Here is a 27,697-nt window from a genome sequence, read left to right on the forward strand (position 1 = left end):
AGCCCCAAAGTTTACGAAGCTGCAAGCATGATTTGCCCCCCCGGAGACAGAAGTTTGCTGTCATTTCCCCCACTGACCTATTCATGCAAGGCAACTGTGAAGAGCCTGAGCCCCTTTTCATTGCATTTCTGATCATCATCATGTTTTTGAGCTGACACTTCAATTAGGACAGGCAAACAAATCTTTAGGGTTGAAAGGCAAACCATCCCAGCTGGCCCCTGATTTGGCTCAAATTCATAGAAGCATAGACATTCAGGTTGGAAGGGACCTCAGGAGGTCACATCTAGTCCAACCCCCTGCTCACAGCAGGACCAGCTCTAATTATATCATCCCTGCCAGGATTTGCCAAGCTGGGCCTTAAAAACCTCCAAGGATGGAGCTTCCACCACCTCTCTGGGTAACCTGTTGCAGTGCTTCGCTACCCTGCCCATCAGAAAGTTCCTCCTAATATCCAACTGGAACCTCCTGTGCTGCAACTTGAGACCATTCGCTTTTTAAAGCACTTTTAAAAGCACTCCATTTTCTTTTTAAAGCACGCAAAAATAAGGATTTTGCCTCATTGTAACGATGCAGGACAGGACACTGGAATGGATTTATGAAAATGCCGGTTACAGACTGATGCCAGCAGGGACGAGGCGGATGCCCCGGGTCCCCTGAAGAGGCACGTTAAGCAGGTCTTGACAAGAACTCGAACCTTGACAGGCCACAACGTCGCCTTTAAAATGAGTATTACAGCACTTTTATTTCTCCCACTGCCGAGAGGAGAACTTTTTGCAGCTGATCAGGCTGAGCTCCACATGCTGTTACTAGCTCAGGTTTAGTTTTGTCTAAACTTTCCCAGCTAGATCTGCAGCGTCAGCCTCCCTCGTTCTAGACCCTCTAACATTCGCGGCCTCTCAGCCACAGACGGAAAAAGCACGCAGCCCATCTGCTGAAATGTCTAGTTTCTCTCTTCGACCAAAAAAATCACTGTGGTCAGTCCGCGAAAGCACAAAACCCTGAAAATCTGTTCAATGCTCTCTGTGAAGACAGGCAACTTGGTGCAAACATTCATCACACGCAGGTCAGAAGGATCGGTCAGAGATTAAGCACGCAAGTGATGGCAGCTAAGCGCGCAAGTGATTTTTTTTTTTTTTTTAAAGGAGGATTTTTCATGTCCCGATCCAAATCAGCCAAATCGATTCCAAACCTGTGAGTCTGTCCAGAGCCATGACTGGCCCTGCTACTGGCAAACATCCTCCACCCCACCTGAGGCTTCAGATGCCACCTTCGGCAGGCATCCTACGTGCAGGTCCAAGCCTGGAGGCTCGGGGTTCGGATGCCCCCGAGTTTTGCTTGCCCTTAGCCATCAGGCCCTTGGAGCCAGCAAGGGAGGGGACTCCCATTTCCATAAACTGGGCTTAAAGCTGCTGCACCTCGGTGGGTGCTGAACCACGCCAGAAAAGCAGTTCTCCTGCAAAGCGGTTGAGGAAAACTGCTTTCTTGGACACGGATGCGTGGTATTTCCCCTGCCAGGTTACGGCTTGCCCTCGGCCATACCTCCCAAACTAGGGAGGTGCAAGTGATGGCACGGGATTGTGGATGCTCAGGTCTCTGGGACGGGGCTCCAGTTCACCTCGCTGCTCGGAAAGCGCCCGCCGTGCTCTTGGCTCCGCGCAAACGACGGCTGGCCGAGGGAGCTACCTGCCGGCGCTTTCTGGCAGACAGCAGGACACTTGTGCAGGGAGGATTGGGCAACAACAGCTGGCCTCTGCTCTTCCCACTTTACATAAGACTTAATGACTCCGTGCAGCCCAGCTCCTCCAACACACGTCCCCGACCCGGAGCAGAGGGTGCAGCGCGGCCCAGGGGCGACTCCCTCCCCCGGCCCCGACCCGGCCCGGCCCCGGCTCACCCACCTCTGGGCAGGGACATGCTGGAGCGGAGCGGAGCGGAGCGGAGCGGCCCTAGGTGCGGCGGGCGCGGGCTGCGCACATGTCCCGGGAGCGGAGTCCGGCCGCGCGGCGGACAGCTGGAAGCAGCTGTGCGGGGGCGGGGCCAGATTAACATAGCCTCGCCCCCCGCCGGAACTGCCTCCCCATTGGCTAGCCCCAGGGAGGGGGCGTGGCGTCGCGCGGCAGCCCCCTGCTGGCCGGCCGGGGTAGTGCAGGCTGCGGGGTGCGAGGCAGGGGTGGCTCCTGCCCCTGCCCGGCCTGGGGATGGGGCCAAGAGGGGGGGTCCACCCGCCCCCGTCCCACACCTGGCACGTGCCACTACACCAGGGATGCGCCCTTGTGCCTGGCAGCCTCCGCACGTGGCCCAAGTGCTGCCGCGAAGAGCCAGAGTCAGGGGCAGCAGTGGGATCCAGCGGGCCACACTCCTGCCTGGCTGGGAGGGGACAAGTGTGGGGCATGGGGGCAGCCCTGACACTGCCCGCCTTCATGCCTAGTCCAGCAACCTCCTCCTCGCCCCACAGCTCCAGTCCTCCCTAGGCTCCTTCCTTTCCCGGCCTGCCCCCAGCCTGGGAACTCCCGGTCCCCCCTGGGCCTGCTGCTTGCTCCCCCCCACCTTCCAATGCACGCTCAGCACAGGCTTCTCGGCCCTCCGCACCCTCTGGCTCTCTCCTGATCCCACCATCTCCTTCCTGGATCCCCCAAGGTTTCCGTTTGCATCTCCCAGGTACAGCTGGGTGGGGAGAGTCCCAGTTTTAACATGCACACGTGTGTGTCCAGGACCCCCACCGCCACCTCAGGACACCCTCGCCCAGAGGAGAGGAAGACTTCTCCCCCCCTCCCCAGCTGTGCCCTGGGGCTCCTGGACCATCTGCTGGGTGTTTCCGAGAACACCTGCCTTTCAGTCGTGCTGCTTCTGCCACCTAGTGACATAGGAAAATGAAAAGGATGAGGTTGTCCCACTGGTTAGACCTAGACCTGGATCTCCCCAGGCAGGGTCCCAGGCTAAGTGACATCTCGTAGGGGTGCTGGATGGCTCAGAGGCTGAGAACAAAGTACTGGGCTGTCCCACTGGTTCAGATCCACGGTGGGAGTAACTAAGCCTTGTCTGACGCAGACTCGGCCTGGCTCCTGGCCTTTTCTCGGGCAGATCTGGCCTGAAAGGGACTGAGACCGAGCTCTGGAGCGTGTCTCCCTCCGCCCTTCCAAGCTGCATGGGTAAAAGGGCAGACTTTGTACCTTAATGGCCAGAAATCAGCCCTTTCCAACAGCTCCCAGCCTGGTTGTCCTGTCTCCCCACCACTCCCTGAGAACCAGCCCTGTACCCCAACATGCTGCTGCCTCCTGGCTCAGCCATGGGGCAGTTTCTCCCCTGCTTTTCCAGCTCCCTGGTGCTTTCCTCCCTGGTTTGGCCTTGGGGGAGGAGGAGGTGGATTTTGCCATGGGCAAGTCTCAAGCAGGCACAAGAGCCAGAATTTGGAGAGAGCCCAGCCCTAGGCACGTCCCAGCTGAGGCTGAGAGCTGCCGTGCCCCCCCTGCTCCAGAGGATAACAGTGGGAGCTTCAGGCACCCAGCCCCTCTCTAAACCACACCCCAGCTGCTGCAGTAGGGTGCCCTGCACCCATGTGCAGAAGACGTGTCTGTGGGCTCCAGCCAGCAAACGCGTTTCCTGGGGCCCAAATAGGATTCAAGTTCCTCAGGCTTCTTATTGAAACAATTCAGTGCTTCTGCCAACCATGGCCCTCGGCCGGGTCCTGTGCTCTGAGCAGTCACCTGCCTCCCGCCCGCTGTAATCCCAGCAAAGGGCAGGCCAGAAGAGTTGGGATGGAAGGAGTGGTGGAGTGACACACACAGGCAAATCCCTTAGAAACAGAGGGGTTTTCTTGTTCTCCCCTCACATCCATTCCCCGAGTTCCTTGCCAGCCTGGACTCTGTGTCACCAGTGTTGGGGTCCTGACAAGTGTGTCCCTGGGAAGGGAAAACACAAGAGAAGGGTCCAAGATGTCACAAAGGCTTTGCTGAACCTGGTGAGGGGAGAAGACTTGTGCGTCCTCACTGAAGACAGCAGCCACATGCCCAGCTGTCCTCCATGACCAAGCCCGTGAAAAGAGCCTTCTGCTCATTCCCGTAATGCTTAGTGGTGGCAGGACTCGATCCTCCAAGGCAGGAGGATCAGACTCATTTGGTTACTCTTCTAGGACTGGACATCTTTCTGAAATGTTCTTCTAGACCAGTGGTTTTCAATCCGTGGGCGGTGGGTCATACTCTGCAGACTATGCCTAAGGAGTCCATGAAAGATGACTATGATCAGGCAAAAATATGTGAATACCTACACTTACAATCCAAAGGGGCCCGCACCTCCAATCAAAATTTCCAAAGGGGACTGCAAATGAAAAAAGGTTGAAAACTACTGCTCTAGAGTGACCAGCTACAGGACTCGATGCCAGAATGATGGGGCCTGCATGTACTGGAAATCAAAAGAAGTGATCGTAATCCTCCCATCTGCAATTAGCCAGCCCACAATGGCCCACAAACACAGCTACACTGCTTCCAGGAGGCAGCCAGTCTGTAACAGCGTGGCGTATCTGTGGACACCGCTGCTTGGCACGATATATCTGTGGTGCCTGAAAAATCAGGGGTGGAGGCTGAACTCCAGACAGGCAGGCCTGAATGAGCTGGGCCTGGGTGGGTGTTTGGGTGACAGCCCTCCCACGTGCTGCAGGAAGTGGTGCGAGTGACTCCCAGACAGCCCCAGATCCTCGGAGTCAGGAGGGAGCCAATGCCCTGCCTGTGCTGCTGGAAGGGGGAAACCCTTGAGAGCTTGACCCTTTGCAATCCCAAAGAGCCTAGGGGCTCTCTACAGTCCTGCTGCGGTTGCCTTCACGTCCCGGGTAAATTCTAGTTCCAGCACCTGTGTTCAGCCTCTGGGTCCTGCCCTTTCTGAGCCACTCACATTGAAAGCTGTTCCTCATTTCCTCTCCGAAGAGAGGTGCTCTTTCATATCCATATTCATCATAAAGGGGGAAACAAAGCAATCCCTTCATCTTACTGACACGTCCCGCACTTCTGGGTAAATTAGTGAATTGGTGTTTGTAACATGCTTTGAGACCTTCAGATGAGAAAGGCACTGCAGTGGGATTTTTATAGGATCAGCATCAAGATCCGAGATGGTAACTTGATGTCACAGCTAGGTAAAGCAAGAGTGCCTACAAGACACCTTGGACGTAATAAAAAGACACGCCCAGCAAGCGTGCCCCAGCACAGAATGGCAGGCAGCGTCCTGGGCTTGACGCTGCTCTGATTTAAAGTTCAAGGCAACGCTGCCTCTGAGGAGCACCTTTCCTGGTGTTGCTGCTTCTGCATGTGACAACCCCTGTCTGCCTCCCAAAGCATCTGACAAAGGTATTGCTTATGAAAACAAGGTGCAACTCTGCCCTGCCTTCTGACGTGCTCCAGAAGTGCGTCTGAGATCAGAGCTGGCTGTCATCGCTGGCCTGAGGCACAGGTATATAACTCAGATGCAGGAACAGCGAAAGCTCCCAATGGAGCATGAGCATGCTCATAGTTTTCCATAAGGGCGGTGGATTTTTATCATTCCTTAAAGACCACAAGACATATCTCAAATGCTATGACTGTGAGAGTCAGGCAGCTCTGGACAGCGGAGATCAGCATGTGCTCGGGAGCTGGATCATCCACCAGGAAGCTAATCACTCTGTGATATAACATGGGGGCACGTGGTTTTGCTTGCTGCAGCTGGAAGCCTGACGGAAGCTCTGGAGGCAGCTGTTCCTGGCAGGGCCAGAAAGTCTCCTTCGTCTTACCGCTGGAGGGGCCGCTTCAGCATTTTAATACCTGTTGCAAAACCCAAACACGAGCATCATCCTCCAGTGACATGGGCCCGCAGCTGTGATGTCTCGCGCTATGATGTATTTTTGGGGGGACTCGGTGGAGGCACCCCACTCTGAGCGAAGTCTCCCTTTCCCTGCTGGTCATGCACGAAGCTTTCAGTAAAATGACTGAATGACCATCTACATTTGGTAACACTGCTGTCTGTTAACAGTAGTGCACAGCAAATCGGCACTCCTTGGCTCATGTTCAAGATGTGTGTGTGTGACTGCCACTTTTGAAGGACTCGGTGTTTACAGCGCACACCCCACGGCGCTCTGATGGGGTGGGAAGTTGGGGTTCGTACATAGTAAGGCCGTGCTTACGCAGGAAACACACCAGGATGGCAGCAGCACCCAACATGCTGCCCTGCTCTGCAGGGCCAAACCAGGAGCCGCACGGCCATATCCACCCAGTCCTGCTTCCGGGATAATCTTCCCCCACAGTCATTTTCTAACTGTGAGAGACGGACCGAAACCCTGCACCATGACGCTTACTTAGTAGCCCTTCAAAATGGTTGGTCTTAATTGGACCATCTCTCCTCTCATTTAACAGGCCCTGGAGGGCTTGCAGTGCAGTGGTTTCTGCCCCGCTGGGAGCAAGGGTGCAGGTTAGGACCCAGTAGCCCCATCACAGGGCCATACATCTTCCCAGTCCTCGTTTCCTCCCCTGAAGCTGCCTGGGGAGGGCAGGGATCGGCTTTAAAAGGGACAAATAAATGTCTAACCCAATACACTATCAACTAGGGTGACACAGCACCCTCGGATGCCTTGAGGCTCCTTCAAGGGTGCCGCAGGCTGCTGCACAGTGTTAACCCCGTTAGGCTGACAAACCTGATCCATAAGATAGACCCAGAGATTTCAAACAGGAATCCATAGCTGTGGTCTTTCTGAGCTCTTTCCAACAGGAAAACCTCTCTGTTATTTTTCTGCAGGCAAAAAGTGAAAACAAAGAGCTGGCATTTTCCAAGGTGGCCTCAAGTGTAACCTGGGGGTCAGAGCACTGTGCTGGGAAGTCAGAGAGGATCAGGCTCAAGCACCCTGGAGCCTAGAACCTGAGTCTCCAGTTCTTGGGCATATGCCTCAACCCACTGGTTTGCAACCTGTGGCTCGTGGACCCTTCAGGGTCTGCAGACTACATCTAAGGGGACAGCAAAAGTACGTTCAATTGAAAGTATGTGACTACCCATACTTACAAGTCAAAGGGGTCTGCACCTCCATTTGAAATCTCCAAATGGGTCTGCAAATGAAAAAAGGTTGAAAACCACTGCCTTGACCACTTAGCAGTTGGGGTTAAAAAGGGGAAGGCCCCTTCTCTTCCCGAGTCTAACAGCCACTTGTAATAGGCCTTCGTCAGGCAGAGAGGATCACAATGGGGCTGGACAGGTGAGCTGTTGAGGTCACGTAGTCCAGGGCCCTGCTCAAGGCAGGATCATCCCTGGCTAAATACAGTGACTGGCTCCCACCCAGGGTACACTCAGACAGAGCCCGGCACTTGCACGCCCAGTATACCCTACTTACTTGTGAGCAATAGCCCTACGGCTGCTTACGTGTGCACGCTGACGGGGGGCTGGCATCCCTACACCTGCAAAATCCCCTTTCAAGTGACACACCTGCCACATGGGTGCAAGGAGTGGAATTGGCTACTGCCCGCTGCCTTTTTGGAGAGCTCGTTATTTGCCACCAGCCTACAAATAAAGGACTGCCCCAGGGTTTTCTTTGCCTGAATCTGCGCCCTCAGTGGTACCGTGGGACTTGGCTTTCATAGAGCCATAGATTGTAAGGCCGGAAGGGACCTTGGAAGATCATCGGGTCCAGCCCCCTGAACCAGGCAGGAAAGACAACTGGGGGCCAGGTGACCCCAGCGAGGTGAGTGTCTAGTCTCCTCTTGAAGATTTCCAGGGTAGGCGATTGCACCGTCTCCAGAGGGAGCTTATTCCACAGTCTGGACACCCTGACCGTCAAGAAGTTTTTTCTAATGTTGAGCCAGGAGTTCGTGGCCATTACTCCTGGTTTTCCCCTCGGGTGCCCTGGTGAACAGTTGCTCACCGAGCCCTTCATGTCCCCCCTAGTGCCGTGGCAAGCTGCTACCAGGTCCCCTCTCAGCCTTTTTTTTTCAGGCTGAAGAGTCCCAGGTCCCTCGGCCTTTCCTCATATGGCTTGCCTTTTAAGACTCTGATCATACAGTAGCTCTTCTTTGGACTCGCTCAAGCTTGTCCTCATCCTCGCTAAAGTGCGGCACCCAGAACTGGACACGGTCCTCCAGCCGCGGTCTCACCGGTGCCGAGTAGAGCGGAAGAATCACCTCCTTGGGTTTGCTGGAGATGCATCGATTGATGCACGCCAGAGTATTGTTTGTCCTACTGGCTACAGCATCGCGATGCCGGCTCATATTCATACCGTGGTCTATTATTACCCCCGGGTCCTTTTCATGCGTGGTGCTAGCCAGTTTGGTGTGGCCAAGCCTGTAGGCGTGTTGGGGGTTGCTCGTCCTGAGATGCAGCGCTTTACATTTCCGGACGTTGAACTTCATCAGGTTCCCACCCGCCCAATTTGCCAGCCTGTCCAGGTCCCCCTGCATCTGTAGCCTGTCTTCAAGCGTGACCACGCTCCCCCATAACTTGGTGTCGTCCGCAAACACGGCGAGTGAGCTCTTCACCCCCACATCCAAATCGCTCTTAAGGATGTTGAAAAGCACTGGACTGAGCACCGACCCCCGCGTGACACCGCTGCCCACTTCTCACCGGGATGAAAGCAGCATCTGTGGAAGCGGAGGAAGGCGCTTGCATTTGGGAACAGCTGCACCCACCCCGGGGATGTATCCTGGGGTACGTGCAGCGGAAGGACGAAATTGCATTAGGAGGAGTGTTTCCAGCAGCTGCAGGGCAGCGATTTCCCCTCTATTCAGCACCGGTGCGGCCATGCCTGGGCCCCCACCACAGAAGGATGTGGAGAGAGTCCAGAGGAGGGCAACAAAAATGGTTGGGGGGCCGGGGGGCGAGGAGGCACTGAGGGAAATGGGTCGATTTAGTCTGGGGCTGGGATTGAAGAGCAGCCTCCAGCTCCTGGAAGGGCGCTTCCAACGGGGGTGGAGTTGGGCTGGTCGCAGTGCGGGCAGGCGACACAAGGAGAGGCAATGGGCTCAGGCTGCAGCCGGGTAAGTGGAGGCCGGAGCTGGGCTGGTCTCAGTGCGGGCAGGCGACACAACGAGGAGCAATGCAGCCGAAGGGACGCGGGGCAGGTGGCGGGGTCCCACCAAGAGTGGGGAGGGGGGTCTCACACCAAGCCGCACTAGCCGGGAGCGGAGCTGAGCGGAGGGAGGGGGGGTCCCTTTAAGAGCCGCCCGGAATGTATCAAAACAAAAGCGGCGCGCGGCGATTGGCGGCGGCGCGCCACGTGACTCCCAGCTGATTTCCTGGCCGTCCCTCCCCAGCATTGTCTGCGGCGCGGCGGGCGCGGGAGCGCCGTGCCCGGCCCGGCCATGGCCCACGCCGCCGCGCTCGGCCCGCCCGAGCCCGCCGGCCCCATCCGCGTGGAGCACGACCGCCGCCGCCGGCAGTTCACGGTGCGGCTCAACGGTGAGGCTGGGGGCGGGCGCGGCGGCGGGCGGGGAAGCCCTGCTCCAGCCTCCCTCCCCATCCTCGGGGGGCCGAGCGCCCGCCGGACAAAGCCTGGGCCGGGGCGGCGGAGCGGCCTGGAGCGGGGGGGGGGCACCTCCCGAGCTCCCCCAGCCCTCCTTGTCCGTGGGGAGGCGCGGGCGAGCGGCAGGAGCCCCGCCACTCTGCCCCCAGGGGCCCCTCGCTGGCGGAGGTGGCTTGGGACAAGCGAAGACAAAACAAGGGGACTCCCGGGGGTGTCCCGGTTGTCATCCGCCCGCTCCTCCCTGCTGCTGCGGTTGCTTTCGCCCAAGCGGCTGCTGCGCTTGTGACTCTCCCCGTCCGCCTCCGTCGGCATCTCTTTACAAGCCAAGGTTGACCCTGTCCCTCCCTGCCAGCTGCTTGCGTCCTCCGGAGAAAGCCAGGCTTAGCACATTAAAGCCCCCCCAGTGAACCCGCTGAGTTCGTGAGCCCCCTCCGCGCCACCTGCCCTGAGTAACTGTGGCCCGGTAGCTTAGGACTCTGAACCCACAGGGACAGGCGGCGGGCGATTGTTTTAAATCCCTTTCGTTTTTTCTGACGGGCAGCGGAAAGAAACCCCTGTCTTGTGCGTCGCGCCAGGATGCGAGAGATGGGCCGTACCGTGGTTTCGGGGCACGAGGCGAGATGGGCCGCACCGTGGTTTCGGGGCGCGAAGGACGTTCTGGAGGCAGGTGTCGGGTTTGACTGCTTAAATTCTTGATAGGGAGTTTTTGGGGGGTGACCTCCGGCTTTGGCGCTTTGTGGGAGCGGCATGAAGTGGAACTGCTAAGGGGCCAGATTGCAGAGATATATTTTTTTTTTCTTTTTTAAGAAGCATTTCTAACTTGGGAGGGAGAGGAAGACCAGGATTAGCCCCTGGTTCCGTCAGCGTGTGAGTGCACGTGTAACTTCACTTGTTTCAATGGGACAGCTGACGGTAGCAAAGAGGAGCATCCATGCGTGCGTCTTGAGGATCGCGTACAGTCATAACATCCAGCAGTCAGGAAGAGGCCCTTTTAAAGCTTGGTTCCTTTCAACACATTTGAAGTCCTCTCCGCCGCCCCTTCTGCGGAGAGCTGGCTGGCTGGAGGGTCACCTCAGTCTAATCGCGTGCAGGCTTCGGTCCAGCAGACTGCGGGTGCACGACTAATCCTCTTGAAATCAGTAGGACCACTTGTGTGTAAGTGTTTGCACTAGCGATAACAGGTCCTGACCCTGCCGCAAAGATCCCGTTTGCTGTGGGCTCCGGTAGCTCCCCCACTTGCATTTATTTTGCAGTAAGAAATGAGATAAAGGCACCCCACAACGCTTCCTGTTGTCTGGCAAAATCTTGATCTGTGATAGTTCTAATAGTTAAATCTAATTCTCTTTCTCTCTCCTATCTTCTTGCTGTACAGAAATTGCAGGGTAGATGGTTATAAAAATGGATGGCTAGTTCAGAAATTATACGTGGAGTAGGAGGCATTCTCAATAAAACAACAAGAATAGCTTGTGTCTTTTTTTATTTTAGAAACTTCCCCCCTCTCAAACCACTAATTACAAAGTGTAGTCTTCAGGCTCAGCAATGGGTATAGGCAGCAAAGGAGACTAAATGGTGCCCGGTGACTGAGAAAATGAGCAAGCCGAGGAGCAGACTGGATTCGGTTTTGATCTCTTTTTGTGAGTGCGCGCACAATGCAGCATGTTTCCTTTTGAAGTGTGCAGAGGCACACGTTGGCCTCCCCGTTTTAACACTTCTGCGTGCCGACAGTGAAGGGAAGGCTCAGAGCAGACGGTTGTTTTGAGGAAGTTAATTTTTCAGCATTGCACCCCTGAATACTCTCCGCCAGTCAGATATTGCAGAGGTGCTTGGCTGTGCTGTCCTGAGGTCGGGCAGGGCAGCTTTCACAGGCCACAAGCAGCCATTCTGCTAGGAGTGGACTCTGTGCTAGCGTCCATCCTGACAGTCTGACGGTTGATTGTCACCTGCAAAAGCTCGGGCTGCTCTGAGCCACCCCGCCCTGCCTGCCAGTCAGTCTGGTGACAAAGTGACCCTTAGCTGGAAAAGAGCCTGGCGAGAGAACCTCAACCCAGCAGGAAACCACCTATGCAAAAATATGAAGTGAATAAGCTAGTGTCAGGCCGTTCCGTTGGCTGCAGGCCTGATATAACCCTAAGGAAGTCTGGGAATGTCCCTTGGCTTCCGCAGAGGTTGGTTTGGACCCTAGTGACCGGTGTTTGGAAGCTCAGCAGGTTGGCAGGCAGCATCACCCATGACTGCTGCTGATCCTGTGAGGGTCGGGCCTCGGCTCCTGTGCTGAAAACTTGGCCCTCCGTGATTCCAGATACAACTCCTGGTACGGCGAACCAGCAGTGTGAGCGTGTGCTGGCACGGTGGCACTTCACCAACGCCCAGCATTGTTCTGTCCGTCTTGCAGAAGGAGGAAATATTGGTGCGGGGAAGTGATGCGACTCAGGGTCGCACGATAAATTGGTGGCAGAGGTGGGACTAGGACTCGGGAGCCCTGGTGTGAACTTGTTCTAACTGCTGGATAATTATGCTCTGTGTGTGACTGCAGTGTCAGTCGGTCTGTTTTTAGTTTGCTGCTATTATTAGCCATAACCAACCCTAGAAGGTGGTCACAAGATAAACCTGCCATTAAGGGGTTGTGGCTTAATGCTTTATTTCTGAGAAACCTCGAGCAGCAGGGAAGCCCTTACCTGCAACACGTCTGCCAGGCTGGGCGTCAGTCGTACTTGAATGCAGGTGTTGGAGGGTTTGCAGACCCTCAAAGCTTCTTGTTGCCTGTTGCTACATCACGATGCAGGTGTTGCAGCGGGCCTCTGGCCTGTTTGGACATGATCTGTGGACACAAGGCGCAGTCACTCAGTGGCGAGGTGCCACTTGTAGGAAACGTTCCCCGGGGGTGGTCACGGGTGAAAGGAAAGAGGCCCTTTGTACTGATGTGCCTGAAACATGGAGGTGACGAGGTGCAGAATTGACCTGTCTCTCTACCTGGTCCTGGCTAGGGTTTGTTTCCATTTGCTTTCGCTGTCAAGCCTGAGGCTGGCATTCCCTTTCTCGTGTAGGGCACAGGAATTATTTGAGGGTGCGCTCTTGGCTTCCCCCACTGATATTCCTCCTGGCAGCATGTGGTTAAAAACCTTCTAATGGGCCCAAGGGGTGCTTCCTCTTAACCCCTTCCCTTTCCCATGCATCCTGCGGGGGGAAAAGCGCTGAGAACTTGAAAGTGAAGTGATCCTAGTCTGACTCTGCGGAGTCGGCCTCTGTCTCGGATGGGGCACATCAAAAGGGAGAAGCCAACTGGGTTCTCTGCTCAGACTGCTAACAGCTAGAGCTGGTCTGGGCATTTCCCATGAGATGGGTTTTTGGTTTTTTCCTGGAAAAAGTCAGTTCATCAAAAATGAATCTTTCCATGGAAAAGACACCACCTGCTTTTTTTTTTGCTTTTACGGGAGAGGCTTCTGGGGTTCAGGCTGCATTTTCTGCTCAAAATGAGAGGGAAGAGTTAATATCCTAGCGGTTGGAGCACCCATCTGGGATGTGTTTCAAGACTGAGTAAGACTGGGGACTCTGTCTTGGAGGGAGACTGCCTGATTCACACCAGTCGAGTGTCTGTCTCTAGTTTTTCCTGGAAAAGTTTGGAAAGGTCTTGGTTTTCAGGTTTCAAAAACTTTCCCAGGCCACATCAGGGCAGGCACCTCACGGGGTGGAAAACCTGCTTCCTTCCCAGCTCTCGGTACATGGCGGCGTGTTCTTTTAAAGTAATGAAGTTCCTTTCCTTCCGCATGATCGCAGCTGCCCTCCTCAGCCACTTGATCTGGAGGTAAATCCCAAACAGGAAACGGCTCTAAATAAATACGAACCCCCTTTTGTTTCGAAGGCCGCTGTCTTGGGTGGCAGTTGTGTTTTATCTGCTCCGCGCTGCGTGTTGTGGTCTGTTTTGTTTTCTCTCCGTAGTAACGTGCCAGTTGCTCGGAGTCATTACCGAGAGCAAGAACAGCCCTTAAAGTTCTCTCCAAATCAGATGGATGGGAGCTGCCTAGAACAACTTGTTCCTGTTTAATTTTGCAGTTGCCTCTGCTAATGGCTTAATGATCACCTTTGAGCTCGCTGGCCATAAAAGCTCAGTAGCAGCCTCTCTCGGGGATTCTCTCTCCAGACCGAGATGATTTAGTGCAGAGGGAGGGGGATAAAACCCTGCTCTGGGAACAGCTTCCAACTCTTTTAAGGACCCGTGCCAGCTTACCGTGCTTGGAGCCGGATTCCCCGATGGAGCCCGTCGGAGCTGTGCATCAATGCAGCTGAAAGCAGAATTTGGCCCAAAGGCAACAGCTTGCATCAACTGGCCACCTCCTGGCCCCTTCCTTTCATTCGCACAACAGGCTGCTGTGGATTGGAACATGCACCAGAGGCAACGTTTTGGCCAGCCAGGACCTTTGACTTGAGGAGACGTGGGAACTGGCGGTCTTGTGGCTCTGAGAGGCTGGCTATGCAAGCTCTGCATGGCTTGGGAGCATGCCCCAAACCAGGATGCTTTGCAGACACCCCAGCTGCTCTCAACCAGGGCAGTGGGGGCATCCCCAGAGCATGCTCGCTGCTGCCTCTCTGGTTTTGGTGTGTGCAGAACTAGGGGAGGACCTTGCTTTTTGAAGGCAGTCTCAAGCGGGGTGAAGCCAAGCGAGGCTTGCCTCATGTGAGCCCTGCTAGTGTAGGACCGAGGTGCTCAGATGCTTTCACACCTTGCATCCCTGCAGTGGAGAAATGCCTTATTCCCATTTTGTAGATGGGGAAACTGAGGGTGGAGTGAGTTGTCCAAGCTCACTGCAAGGTATTGAGCCCATTTTAGCACATGCTTCCTTCACAGTTCAGTGCTTGTCACAAAAACCCAACCGGTAGCAAGTAATGTCCCAGAGCTTGAGAACTACCTGACTGGCTCTGCAGCGTCTGGGGAGACTGCTTCCTCTCAGGACCTGTAAGTGCTATCTGGGAAAAGAAAATGGAGCTGCAGGAGCTGTGATACCAGGTCTCGGAAGCGGTGTCCTGCGTTCCCCATTGCAGCGGGGACTGATGAGCTGTGACCTGCTCATGGTTTGTTGGGCTCCATTAAATTTGGGAGTAAGAAGTCACCTAGTAGATGCATTCAGGGCTTGATTTGGGAAACTCTGAGCACTGACTGGGACCGGCAGAGGCTCAGCACCTCTGGAAGCGGGCAGCCGTGTTAGTAGTGTACGTGGAGCTCCCTCTTAACTGTGCGGTGGCCCTGAAGGGCTTGGCGTCAATTTGTGCCTGTTCCCACTGGGAACTAAACTCCCCAGGGGGAGCGTGCGAGGCAGAGTGCTGCTGATGCAAAATCCCCCAGCCCGGACAAAGCCTTGGGCTCTGTTTCATTCGGTTAGGTGCTTAGACCTGTCTCCCCAGCTCAGACTTGCAACCCAAGAAACCAGGAAAAGGGAGGGGCGTGGGACTGCTCTATGCTTCTATATATACTATATAACAAATGCACATATCCTCCTCTGCGTTGTTTTTCTTGCCTTGTTCCTGTCACTGGGCCACACAGTCTCTGATTTGCATTGACTCGAACTCCCCTATGCTCAGCAGGCCCAGTCCAGAGGTAACACGTGCGGGAGTGTCTGCAGGTTAAATATTTTCATTGTGTTTACCGTGGAATGGCCTAGGGACCAGTGAAGATCGGGGCCCTGCAGCGTATCGGGTACAGTGTAGTGCAGATCTTGCCCTGGGAGCTCGCAGTCTGAATAGACGAGACAGACCGAGAGGGACTGGGAAAAGGATAAAATGGGCGAGCAGCAGCTTTGCACGTGTTGCTCCAGTGCTGCGGTTGTCTCTTGCCTGGTTGAGGTCTGTGTGGGAGGGGGTTGGTGGGTGGCTGGGAGCCCAGGGACAGCAGCTGGTCTAGTAGGAACCAGCTTGGTGTGATGCAGGTATTTGGGGTGGGAGAGAGGGGGCAGGATAGAGAGTAAACACAGCAACCTCCAGTGAGTGCAGCTCTTCCCAGCTTCGCTGTTGGCCAGGGCGAGGAGCGTGAGGCCCAAGTGGCATGGCAAAAGACCCCGATGAAACAACGCATCTTGTTTTTCTTGGGAGAGCAGGGGTCATGCCAGAACGAGCAGCACCCACCTGGGAGCGTCTTGCGGGTGTAACATGCTAGTACAATGATGCCAACCCCTCCTGTTCCTCCATCAGTCTGGTTTTGCCCTCAATGCAGGTGACTTGAGCAAAACTCTCTGTGACTTGGCTGTTTTAGACACTGAAACTGTGATGTGTGACACTTGCCTTGGTAGCAGACTTGGGCATTGCGCTGACTTCGCCCATCACGGGCAGCCATTACCCTTCCATCTCTTATCCAGAGGGCGAGACGATTGCTTTGGCGCATCCACATAGAAGAGGACCTTGCACCCCCCGGGGAGTCCAGGATTCACCTTCTCGGCTGGCAAAGGGGGAGCTGCACCCCTGAGCTGGGAGGCCCCAAAAACAGCACCGTGCCTTGTGTTTTGGCCACCTTTGCAGAACTAGCAGCGGAGCATGGGTGACTGACCTCTGGACTCGCAAGGCCCTGGCACAGCCCGTGGGTGCAAGGAGCAGGCATGTGAGAGGGAGGATTAAACCGTATCTACTGAACAGCAGGTATCTGTATCTTCCAACCCTGTTAGACTTCCAGGAGGGTCCTAGGTCCATCCTTACTCTGTCTTCTCTGCCTTGTCTGTCTTTTATTACAGCGTGATCCACTTAAAGCAAGTTGCACCCCTTGCTCTCCCCAGAAGAGCGGGTCTTTTGGAAGCCCAGTGACTCACCTTCGTTCCCTAGCTGCGAGATTGGGGTAGTACTGGTTCATTGGGGTCTGGGTCTATCCGCTCCTCTTGGCTCTTCTTCGGGCAGAGTTCAGCAGCCATTTTATGCTTGGGCGTAGACTCCTGCAGAAGAGAAACACCTTGTGCTCCCTCGTGGGAAGCGCACTATAGCTTATTTTTCCTGCCGGGGTGTTCCCCCTGGGAAATGAGTCATGCTGAGGGATGGTGTGGGGACACGGCTTGTGTCTGGAGGAGAAAACCCCGATGCAGAGAAATATGGCAGTGCTTCTAGGAGGAGTGCCGCACAAATTAGCACGCTGGCAACTCATTGACACAAGATGGTAGCACAAGAAAAGCTGAGCTGACAAGGCTAAGCCTGTTGCCCACGGTGTCTTCATACTGATCACACTGGCTTCAGAAAGCCCTAGAGTCTCTTTAATCTGATCACTAGCCAGCGAGTGGCAGTTTGGCACAGATCTGCTATCTGTCCCTCAGCTCTGGTGTGCCGGCTCCCTCCTCGGCCCTGCCTCGCCTCCTTTCTCAAACAGTGTAGTTGGTCTCTCAACTTACAAAATGCTCGACCACGGCGTGGGGAGATCAGCGAGCACGGACGTTGCTAGAGTCTGGGTTCTTCTGCAGGGGAGGCAGATGACGATGAAATCCAGGACCCCCTGGGATGGAGATTTGGCTGCCTGGAACAGATTGCAGGGCCAGATCCAGGGGCAGGATTCAATGACGGTTTGAACAGTTGCAGGGAAAAGCTGCTCTGGAGATTGTCTCTGCCTATTTGCTCCAGTGATGCCTGTTAGATCAGGCGGCCTGGTCTGTTTTCCTCTCTCCTGCAGTCCCAGCTTGGGCAAGTAGATGCTTCTCCTTCCTCTGTTTTGGGTGGCTCCTTTTAGCTCTGTTTCAAAGCAGGATCCCTTTTCCTCTGGTCTCTCACCTGGAGCCAGGGTGTTGTGCCTGCTCAGAGCTAAACCATGGGCTGCAGCCTCGCTCAGCGTAGCATGCTTTTTAGCCTTGCCTTGGCTAGGGGGCTGGCAAGTGAGTCCTTACCACAACTTAGCTAGAACAGGGTGTGATGTCTTGGAGAACATCTGCTTGTCTGCATCGGCGCTGTCAGCTCTGAGCTTGTTCAGTGCGTGATGCTGAACGCCTCGGGCGGGGTGGGGGTGTGGACACAGCCCAAGAGCATGTGATTCACCCGTCTCCAGACCTGGGACACTGGACAGTGGCTTAACCTTTGTGGCCCCCATCCAGGTGGGATGATGGGGTGGCCACATCCTACTGAAATGCTGCTTTCTGCAAACTCTCTATGGAGAGTTGTGCCTAATGAGTGGGAAATCCCTGAACAGAACAAAGCAGCAAGGTGTTTAACCCTGGGTCAGACCCCCCCCTCCCCGAGAGCTAGGGGAATTCACAGGCACAGAAAGCTGGGGCAGAAGAGGTGAAACAGGGGCATGCTGCTTAGCAGAAGGGTTGGTTTAACTGGGGGACCAGCTGAGAGAAGGGAATTCCCTACACAGGAGAGAGACATTATAATTTGGAAGAAAAGCCATGTGATGGAAGGACGACCTTTGGACTCCGTAAGGAACTCAGGCCAAAGCCTGAAGACTGTTCGTGCTGCTCTGTAGTAACAGCCTGTGCACCTGCTCTTACCCAGAACAAGTGGAAGCTAAAACTGTGTTCAATTTACCCCTTGGCAAGAGGCAAGGTCCCCGTCTCAGGCAGCCACAGACATGTACGTATTAAATAGTTTGACCAGACCTCTCTATTTCTTGTGCTACCTAAAGTAAGGAGGGGTTGGTGTTTGGAAGCCCTTGGAGCCTGCGCCCACGTGCAGTGAATGCAGACTATGCAGATCACTGAGAGGCAAATTGCAAGTCTAAACTGCCCATGAAGTTGGAGCTGTGCATGAGCTACTGAAGCATCAGCACTGGTCCAGGGAGCCCAGGGCAGATGGGGACTGAGGGTTTATGTCTGTGATAACGTCAGAAATGGGGAATCTGTGTCCTGGAAGTCGACCAGAGTGGCCAAGGAACGAATTGTGACTGCGACCTTCTCGGACCAAGGGATGCTTGAAAGTGCATGAATCCAGTGTGGTGGGACTCGAACCCAGCAGCTGGGGTGAGTCCGGTTGGAGCTTCCCTCAGACAGGGTTGCGATGTGCAAGACGAAGCAGCGTGCAGGTTTACCTGCCTGTTCTGAAATCGCATCTGGGTGGATGTGCCTTGCAAGGAGACGTGCTTCAGATGAAAGAGCCAGGATCCCCTTGCAGAGGGCTTGCCTTGGCCTCTTCCCAGTTTGCTTCTGCCCTGAAACGTGATGGTTAATAGCCCTCCTGTTATCCTCCCTAGAGTAAAGCAGCTGCGTCACCTCTCTCTGCCCGCAACAATTGGGTAAATTCAAATAGATCGCCTTTTTGCTATATGCAAATCTCTAGCTCCTCATAACTGGCTAGTGCATGTGTGCACTTGGGGAATTTGCATGATCAGCTTCACTGAGCCAAGCCTGGGAAGTCCGGGGTCTTGCCCTTAGACGCACAATTCCTGCCGGTGCGAGCACAGGTTACGTGCTAATGGGAACGCAGCATTAGCCCTGGGGACCGTTCTTAGTAACGACTGCAGCAGACAGCCTGGCAGGGCCTCTGTTTCACAACCACCCCCAGGAAGGATGAGACCCAAGGCCACGCTCGCCCTAGTAAGTCTTAGCAGTGAAACTTTTAAATGAGGACTACTACTTTCCTGCTCAGGTGCTCCTCTTGCTCTTCACCCTGATGGATTTCTGTCCGTTCCATTTCTCCCAGGAACATCTTTGCAGCAGGGCAGGGACAGATCTAGTGGCACCAAAATTTTGTCACTCCATCATGCCTGTTGTGCCTTCGAGTCCTGGACCGTGAAGAGCTGGAATCCCGAGGGACGGTGGAATTGGGCAGTTCTGGGAGACTACGGGAAATGTCACTTCTTGCACGGGGGTGGTGCCGGTGCTTGGGCAGGCTGGCCTGGGGAATTTCGGAGCTGTTGGGCACGCAAAGCAATGACGAGTCCAGAAAGAACCAGACTCTTGGGCCAGACTGGGGACCTGGGAGGAGGAAAGGGGCCGGGTTTAGAGGTGGTTTCATATGTTGGGTCTGTCCCAAAGGGCTGAGTCTGGGTAGCAGGAGCTCGGGGACCCAGCAGGTACATCCAAAGCTGGGGGAACTGTGGGTCCTAGTTTACTGTCACAGCCCAGGCTGGGAAGGGTTAATGCCTCTGCTGCGCCTGTACAACTGCAGCACTCTCCTCCTTTGTTCGTTTTCTCGCTCCCTCCAGCCTCCCCCCGCTGTCTTTGTGTGCATTTCTCTCTCTTCACAGGTCCCTAATTCCTTCTAGACCTTCCTTCATGGCTTCCGCTCCCTGTGCCCACGTCGCCTGCTGCTCGGGGCACGGCTGCAAGGAGCAGCCCGTTTATTTTGCCCCCTCGGGCTGTGCATGCTCCTGTGGCTGAGTGGAGGCGGGGGCAGCGGGCTGCTGCTGAGGCCTGCAGCCCCGCCAGGTGCTTCTGTGACTCGCTGGGGTAGGAGCTGTCATGGGCTCAGGGACAGCAGAGGTGGGAAACTTCCCAGCACAGGCTCAACAGAGATGGCAGGTGTCTGGGGCCATGCATTTCCACCCATCCCAGTGCTCCTCTCTTGGCATTCCCTCCTTAAGCCCCGCAGGGTGGCCCTGCCTCCTGGGTGGGAAACCATGGAGCATGCAGTCAGGTTGTCATAGCCAGCCTTGGGGGCCTGCCCTGCACGGCTCCCTGGGGAGGCGCTTCGTGACAACGCAGAGTGAGTTCATGGGGGAAGGAAGGACTATGCTGAGCTGCTAGCTATCCGCGTGGGGCTCTGCAGCCCATGGGGACAGGCTGCCCTCCCCTCCCCGGGGGAGCCTGGCACGCAGAACAGAAACACATTCAGGTTGGGCATCAGGTTAAAAATCTTGGCTCCGCAAGCCTGGGGGGCTTAGGAGACTTTTTAAATATAGCTCTTCCTCTCCGGCCACGCCACCCCCAAAGCAGCTCCAGTTCTCTGTCCATAGGGACAGACCTCGGGCTCTGCACTCTCTGCTACTTGATAGCAGGGATAGGGTGGCAGCCTGCCCTCCCCGATGGACTTCAGTAGGCCCCTTGCCCTGGCAGCATGTGGTCCACCTTGGACTCTGCTCCCCAGTTTGCAAGCAGCTGAGCTCTGCCGCAGCAAAGCCAAAAACAGCTAAGTATATTTCATGCTCTCTGGCCTTGCCTTTGCTCCTCGGCACCCCTTCACCATTCCTGGCACCGGGAGGCTACTCACGGGCTGCAGGACTTCATGACACTCCCATGTGTTTTCTCACCGATTTATGAAACGTGCCTGTGAGGCCGCTGTTCTGGCTGGATTTGCTCAGGGGAGAGCAAGCCGTATGCAGCACCCCAGGGCTGCACAGAGCACCCCGATGCTGTGGTGCTATGCTGGTGTTTCTCTGCAGGCTCCAGTGGAGCCGGCCAAGACCCTCTTCCCCCTGCTTCAGCATCCTCAGTAAGAGGGAGGCCTTCTGGAGGGGAAGATGGGCCTAGTGGCTCCTGGCCTAGATATCGGCTCTGTTCCCTATTCCACCGAAAGCTTCCTGTATGACTGGACCAGTCACTTAGCTGCTCTGATCCTTGGTTCCCCTTCTGGAAATCGGGGATGATAGCACCTGCCTGCCGGGGGAGCTCTCCGAGGCTAAATCCATACAAGCTCGCAAGGCATGCGGATAGGATGGGGCTAGGGTCATCTAAGGCCTTTGGCTTCCCAGTGCAGGATTACAAGGGCCGTGGTGATATGTGGGACAGCCTGCTCCATTCTGGGTAGAAAATAGCTTGCAGCTTCTTATACCTGCCTGTCGCTGCTAATCTCCGAGCGCGCGTCCCTTCTGGCCCGTTGGCTTGGGGGTGGTACCGGCGCTGCCTCTGTTTGGCTTATGCAAGCTTGAAAAAAGGGATCACAAGTCTGGAAGGCGAGGCTCCCAGGTGGAGAGGGGACAGACCTCCTCGCCCTTCCCTGGATGGGGTTGTCCCAGGCCAGAGGAGACTGGGAACCACCGTGGGAATCTCCTGTTGCACGCAGGTGTTCTGGCCGCTGGGGCTGGTTTCCTGCCAGCCTTCTGCATCTAGCCGGCTCTTCTTCCTCCTCTGTTCTGGGGTCAGGGTTCCTCGTCTGATCTATTCCCAGTGCGTCGTAGCGCCTGAACGTGCAAAAGGGTTAAGTGACGCCACGGCCTGGCAGGGGAAACCCGTGTGAGAGTCATCTGTTTTCCAGCGCTCTGGCCCTGCTGACTCCAGACATTCCCTGGAACTCGGCAGCCCTGCGCTCCATCCCCCAGCCTGGCGCTGCCTGGCAGAGCACAGAAAACAATAGGAGGCTTCCTAGTATTGACGTACCCCGAGCAGCCTGGCGAACCATCTGGCGAAAGAGCTGGGAAGCTCAGTGCTAGCTCCTTGGCCCACTTGGGAAATGCTCTGGCCCCCAAGGCTGATGGAGGTCGACAGGCTGCAGGGGCTTGCGGGGTGGGGAGCATGGGGGGGAGCTTTTCAGTGTCTGCCCCCCCCCTTTTGTTTTACATGGCAGACCCTAAACTCTACATGTCCTCGGTCCCAACATCCTGTTCTTCCCACCCCAGACGGCTTCGTGCTTGCCAGGGGATATCACCAGGATTTCCCCTGATAACTGGCCTGTCCTCCTCCTCCCCTCTGAGCTGATGGGTTGTTCCAGGGTGAGCTCCTCTCCCCATCAACACGCGCACAAGATGGAGAAGAAGCCGGTGGTGTCTCCCCAGCAGCTGTATGCTGTGTCCCCGTCACACACGAGATGCTGTTGCACGCCAGCGACACCCAGGGCATCTGCCCACTGGCTTCGTCTTCCCCGTGACTCTGCTGGGCACCTCTGCCCTCGAATCTGGACCCTCCTCTTGCTGAAGTCCATGTGAACGTGAAGATTGTTGCCTCTAAGAGGTGTAATCTCCACCCTCCCTGGCGAATGGAGGCAAGATGCATACACGCTGGTCATGATTCTCACCTTCACCCTCCATCTCCACTTGCCCTGCAGTATGACCCTACATTGCACACTCACCTCGGCCCCTGCGATGGACCATCCTTTCCCCAAAGCTGTTTTGCAGAGGAGGCCCACCGCGTGCTTCTGCATGCATAGTTAGATTGTCCCCGGAGCAGGCAGGCGTGCTCCTCTATCTTGCCGACACGTGGGCTCGCTGATGAGATGTTCAGTGATTCAGCCAGGCCGAATGCCCTCATATCCAGGGTCCGGTGGCTTGAGCTAATATCTCATGAATGCTGCTTTTCTCTGTCCCCGTGGGAGGTGGCTGGGCTTGGTAAATAACCCTTCATTATGAAACGAAACCTGTGATTCTTTCCGTAGAGCACTGGGGTGGTTTGTCATTCTGCCATTGCCCTTGGCCTGGGGACAGCGCCTCGCTGCCATCTGAGCTCCATACACCAGAGATCCCCCTCCTGTTTCTAGGATGCCAGCCCTACCCTGCTGTGACCAGCATGTGTGGCATCAGACCGTGCGTCACAAGCAGAGAGAAGGAGAGGCTTGGACCCTTGGGCAGGGCACCGACCGAGTCGGCCAGAGGATCGGGGCCTGTGCACGCCAAGCTAGTTCTGCGTACGGATGTAGAATACACCTGTGCTTTAAGTGTGGTCCAGTGGACGGCTGTGTTTTTCTACTCGGTACACCTGGGGCATACTTTTCAGTGCATCAGATGTTTAAGCAACAGTGCAAAAGGAGAAGAGGAAGAGAAAAGCTGGGCTTGTGTGTAAGAAGGTAGACTGGAGACTTGGGAATGGGAGTTTGGTTCCTGGCTCTGCCAGAGAGTTCATCAGTTCTTTTGGCCTGTGACTTATAGTCTGATTTCTCCATGCACTTAAGCCTGTGTTTGGATCAAAACCTGCTTTGCCTAATCTCAGACAAAGCTTCCTAATTGTCAGAACAGCAGGACAGTGGAAAGAGCTGCCCAGGGAAAGTGTGGCCTCTCCTTCATCGGAGGTTTGCATGCAGAGGTTGGATAAGCCTCTCCATTGAATGGCTTGGGAGTAGCAAGACCCGTGTCTGTGCCGGAAGTGGGACAAGATGAACCCAAAGGCCCTTTCCAACTTTGTTCTCAGGAGCTTGACATTAAATGTACATTCCTACGCCTTGCTGTGTCAGCATGACCGGCTGAATTCAGGCTTTGATTTCTCATCTCCAGAATAGGGAGAATGCTTTTTGTCCTGGCTATGCAGGTTGCAAACAAGACTAGGACTGTGGTCTGCACGTGTAATGGCCTGGGGTCTCCTGGTGCTACAGAAATGCAAATAATACTCAGTAAAGTCTCTGTCCTTAGCAAATCTGCCTTCCAACTGAGCCATCTTTTGCTCCAGGACCGTGTGCATGTGCAACTTAAAAGAAAAGTGACTCTTTCTTTCTGTTGCAATGCAGGTATGAAGGGAATCTGCCTGAATTTTTGGAAAACATTAAATGGAGACCCTGGAAGGTGTCAAGCCAGAAAGGGAGCGTGGTGGGAAGCTCGGAGCATGTGAAAGCAGCAGTTACAATGAGCCGCTTTACAGCCTTCATTATAGCAGGGGCTGTTGCTGGACTGCTATAAAAGAAAGTTTCCACTGAACGCTTCGCTTCCTGTGGTCTATGGAAACTACATGAGGGTAGGAGGAACCTGCTTTATATCCCTGTGATTGAGGCTGTGGGTCTCTTGGAAAGCAGATTTCTCTAGGTTTGGGTTAGCTGTAATAGCACACACGGGAGGAAGGGTTTGTATCGGGGGTCCAAGCCTTCTACGGTCTCTAAGCAAACCCCCGAGATGTCGCGCCTCAGGCCTTTCCTTCTTCCCTGTGCTGGAGCTGTGCGGTTCTCCCTCCTAGACCAAGTCCTAGGCTGAAGCATCATGCTAGGTATCAACCAGGCCTGCCCAACAGGTCTGATTGAATTTGGACTTGTGCTTTTCTTTCTTGTGGCAGCCTGTGACCAGGGTTATTCAGTCATCTGAGAGCCTTCTTAAAGTACTGTCCTGTTTTCTGCAAGAGGAGCAAAGATTAGCCTACAGGCTTATCATAGATAAAAGCTTATCATCCCCTAATAACCTAAATGTCCAACCGCCTTCAGAAACCCCAGGAGGGTCCTTCTGTCTCAGCCCGGCTCATGCAGTCGGCTGCTCCCCACCTTTCTGAACCCCTGCTATGATTCATTTTCTTCAACCTGCCATTGTCTCTTAACAGCCCTCTAGTGTTTGTGGAGAAGTGACTTATCCTCGGCCATTCTTTCCTTTCCTTTTCCCAAGGGTTTTTTATGCAACTAAAGCAGTATTGTTGGGTGGCCAGTGTCCCTGTAATTGGCTCAACATACAGTATTCCTCGGCTCTTGTGGAGCGGTTCCAAATCCACCCTTTTAGCGAGAGTTTCCCAACACAGGAAATTTGTATAGAACTGGTCGAATTACTCATGATGAAGAACAGGCTTGTTTCTTCACATATTGCCATTTTCTGCTGGTATGAAATGCGTGTAAAATGTCAGTTTTCTGCGTTATCTTCTACCCACTTTGCATCAACATCCATTTCTCCATGAGGAACAGGGTTAGGGACCCTTAACCCTAACCCTGACGCTCCTTGTTCATGCACTTACTTTTCAGTCCATTTCCCTGTCCTGACTTTTGCAAACAGGTTCTTTATTCATCAAGGTTCATCAAACTGCCAACAATTTTCTGCCTATCTGTTGTTTGCACAGTTTTACACACCGTGAATGCCTGAAGCAGGGGTTGCTGTGATATCTATCTGTGGTGGTATACTCTGGTGTCTGTCCCACAATACTGCAGTGGGATTGCTGTTCCCTAACTGGAGCTGAAACTTTCTAAACTTGCAGATGCCATGTGATAGTCGCCAGTAGCTCAGGTGTGTGTTCCTGGCTTGGATGTTCTCTTGTGTGACCACATGCAAAGCTTGAGGTAAGCTGCAAGCTTTCACAAATATACATGGAGTTATATCTAGGCCACTACTGGTTTACAGCCAAGCAAACCCAGCAAGGTTTTTAATATCTTCAGATCCATCAGCTCCCCTTGTGGGTCCCAGAACCTGTGGCGTGCAGATGTACGGTCCATGAGCCCCATCAGAAATGCTGTTGCTTGGCTGTGAGAGCTATTGTTGAGAAAATGAAGGAGCTGCTTTTTTACCTGCTGACCACACATGCAAGGGTCTAACTTGGCTGTCCAAAACTGCTCACTTGAGCTTTTGCGTGTTTTTGACAGGTGAGTAAAATATCACCAGCTAACTTTTCTTTCCTACATTTGGAGTGATTGAGTAGAATTGGAGCCTAATTCTGTAGTCCTGCAAGTCGCTTCGACCAGGGCAGCTTTGCTGCGAGATGCTCTCCCTTGGGGCTGGTCGTTGGTTGTGTTGAATTTCTGATGCCAGGCCAGTGACACGGGAACCAAAGGAATGCTTTCCTTCCATTTTGGAGAAGGATGATGAGATCGTGTCAAGGAAGAAGCAGGATGACTAGAGGGAATGGGGATTATGGATGTTTAGAAATGGGAGCAAAGAGTTTATTTCTGAGGATTGGGATACGCTCATCCTAGACCTCCAAAAGAACCGTGTGAGACGGTCCTTTTTAATAAAAACTGCTTGCTTGCAAGTCGGAGGTAATATAAAATGACTGGACTACAGCAATCTTAATACCCGTATTTAAGAAAGGGTCAGAAGTGATCCTGGCAACTCCTTAATAGCATGCAAGGCTTTAGAACACATTTTTGAAGGCAAGAGTAAATGTACTAGAGGTCACTGGAAAATGGGACAAAGCACAAGGTTTATCAGTGTTTGATGGCACCAGCCTAACCTGCTAGCTGTCTTGTTAAAGGAAAAAAGAGATCTTGTCCAGTAAGGCATAGGATATCATGCCACATGGAGATGCTGCTGGTTAAGATGGGATTAGTACAAAATTGTGGAATAAGTAAAGAGGAAACGGACTGAGTTGGAAAGAGACCTGTTGGCTTGACGTGGGTATTAGTAGAGTTGCTCAAGGATCAGTCTCGGGACTGGCTTTATTTTTCATTGTGTTTTTGACAGAGTAGGTAACTTGCTGACAACCCTAAGTTGGGAGGCATCCTCAGTACAGAGAGGATCAGACTGTTTTCCAGGAATAGATGGAGGACGTTGAGGACGGGAGTAAGAGGAAAGGAATGAAATGCAATCGGGTGACATGCAAGTTCAGGCATTCGAGGACAAACAACAACAATAATTTCTGCTGGAAGCTGGGAGCTCATCAGCTGGGAAGGCAGAGGTGCAGAAAGGTCTTGGAGGATTAGTCAACCGACTGAGTCACCGACATGATGTGGTTGGGGAAAAAAGCAAATAGGATCCCAGGATGTGTATCCCATGAGGTATTTCCATGAGAGAAGGGCACAAGGCACAGGCAGGCCCTTGTCTGGGATGTTGTGTACACTTCTGGTCCCTTGCATTCAAGGACGATGACTTCCTAACTGGATCCAGTGCAGAGAAGGGCCACTAGACTGATCGAGGGGATGGAGAGCCTCTCTACCAACAGAGACTGAAAGATCTTGGCTTATTTAGCCTAGCACGTCCTCCACGAGTGTGAATGCCAGTGGGGGGAAGAATTATTTAAGCTGAAGGACGGTGTCGGCCAAAAAGTAAATGGAAAGAAAACACCAAGAAATTTAAATTGGAAATAGTTTCTAACTGTGGGACTGGGGAGGTCTTGGAGGAGCCTTCCAATAGGAGCATTTGGGTTTAAAGGAAAAAGTTTAATTAGGTTTTTTAAGATGAGCTTGACCAGCTTATATAAAGGGTTTGTGATGAGGTGCCTGTAATCGCAGAAGACTTGACCCGGGAGATTCCTTGTCACTCGAATGACTGCACGAGGAACTCCCTGAGGAATGGATAACCCTGTGGAAATAAACTTGAGAGGATTTTCTTCTAATACTGATCCAGCTTCAGGATCTGAGAACTTTATCACTTAGCACTGTAGGTTAGAGAGAGAGAGAATTTTTTTTGCCAAAAAAATGCAGATATGGGTTGTCAAGACCAGCTGGCAGATGCATGTCATGTCCAAGTTGCTGAATTGTTTCAGTCCAAGAAAATGAAACGCAATACAATCCAAATCCTTTCAACACATCTCTTAAAAGGAAACGTTTCAGCTTATCAACTCAGTGTCTTTTGTAAAATGTACTTAAAGTTGTGTGTGTTAAACTTTAGAAATACCTTGGAAGTGGCCAAAACTTCAGTTTGGAATGAAAATGTTGACTTCCTAGTACATCGGGCAAACCAAAAATCCATTATTAGCACACATCTACTTTACACGTATTAAATTCCTCTTGTGTTTAAATTACCATGAGACATCAACAGCTGTTATGTGTTGTGCACACGTAACTCGTCCTGTGCGTTCATGTAACTTGCTT

The 27,697-nt window shown here is 53.8% G+C and overlaps 2 protein-coding genes across 3 annotated transcripts in view; one reads left to right on the forward strand and one right to left on the reverse strand.

Moving 5' to 3' along the window:
- MAP2K3 (mitogen-activated protein kinase kinase 3) overlaps nucleotides 1-2,016 on the reverse strand; it is a 45,589-nt gene extending 43,573 nt beyond the window's left edge. The window contains exon 1 of the mRNA XM_014604330.3: nucleotides 1,899-2,016. Within this exon, the coding sequence (XP_014459816.1) occupies nucleotides 1,899-1,914 (16 nt within the window). The 5' untranslated portion in view covers nucleotides 1,915-2,016. The remainder of the gene's footprint in view (nucleotides 1-1,898) is intronic.
- A 7,217-nt stretch (nucleotides 2,017-9,233) lies between these two features.
- NATD1 (N-acetyltransferase domain containing 1) overlaps nucleotides 9,234-27,697 on the forward strand; it is a 29,770-nt gene continuing 11,306 nt past the window's right edge. Inside the window, exons 1-2 of one of the 2 annotated variants that reach the window (XM_059716776.1) lie at nucleotides 9,234-9,393; nucleotides 9,999-10,120. In XM_059716776.1, the coding sequence (XP_059572759.1) occupies nucleotides 9,297-9,393; nucleotides 9,999-10,120 (219 nt within the window). In that variant the 5' untranslated portion in view covers nucleotides 9,234-9,296. The remainder of the gene's footprint in view (nucleotides 9,394-9,998; nucleotides 10,121-27,697) is intronic. The other variant, XM_014604300.3, reaches the window with a different exon arrangement.

This window comes from Alligator mississippiensis, chromosome 13 (genome assembly GCF_030867095.1).
Source record: "Alligator mississippiensis isolate rAllMis1 chromosome 13, rAllMis1, whole genome shotgun sequence".
NCBI lineage: Eukaryota > Metazoa > Chordata > Crocodylia > Alligatoridae > Alligator > Alligator mississippiensis.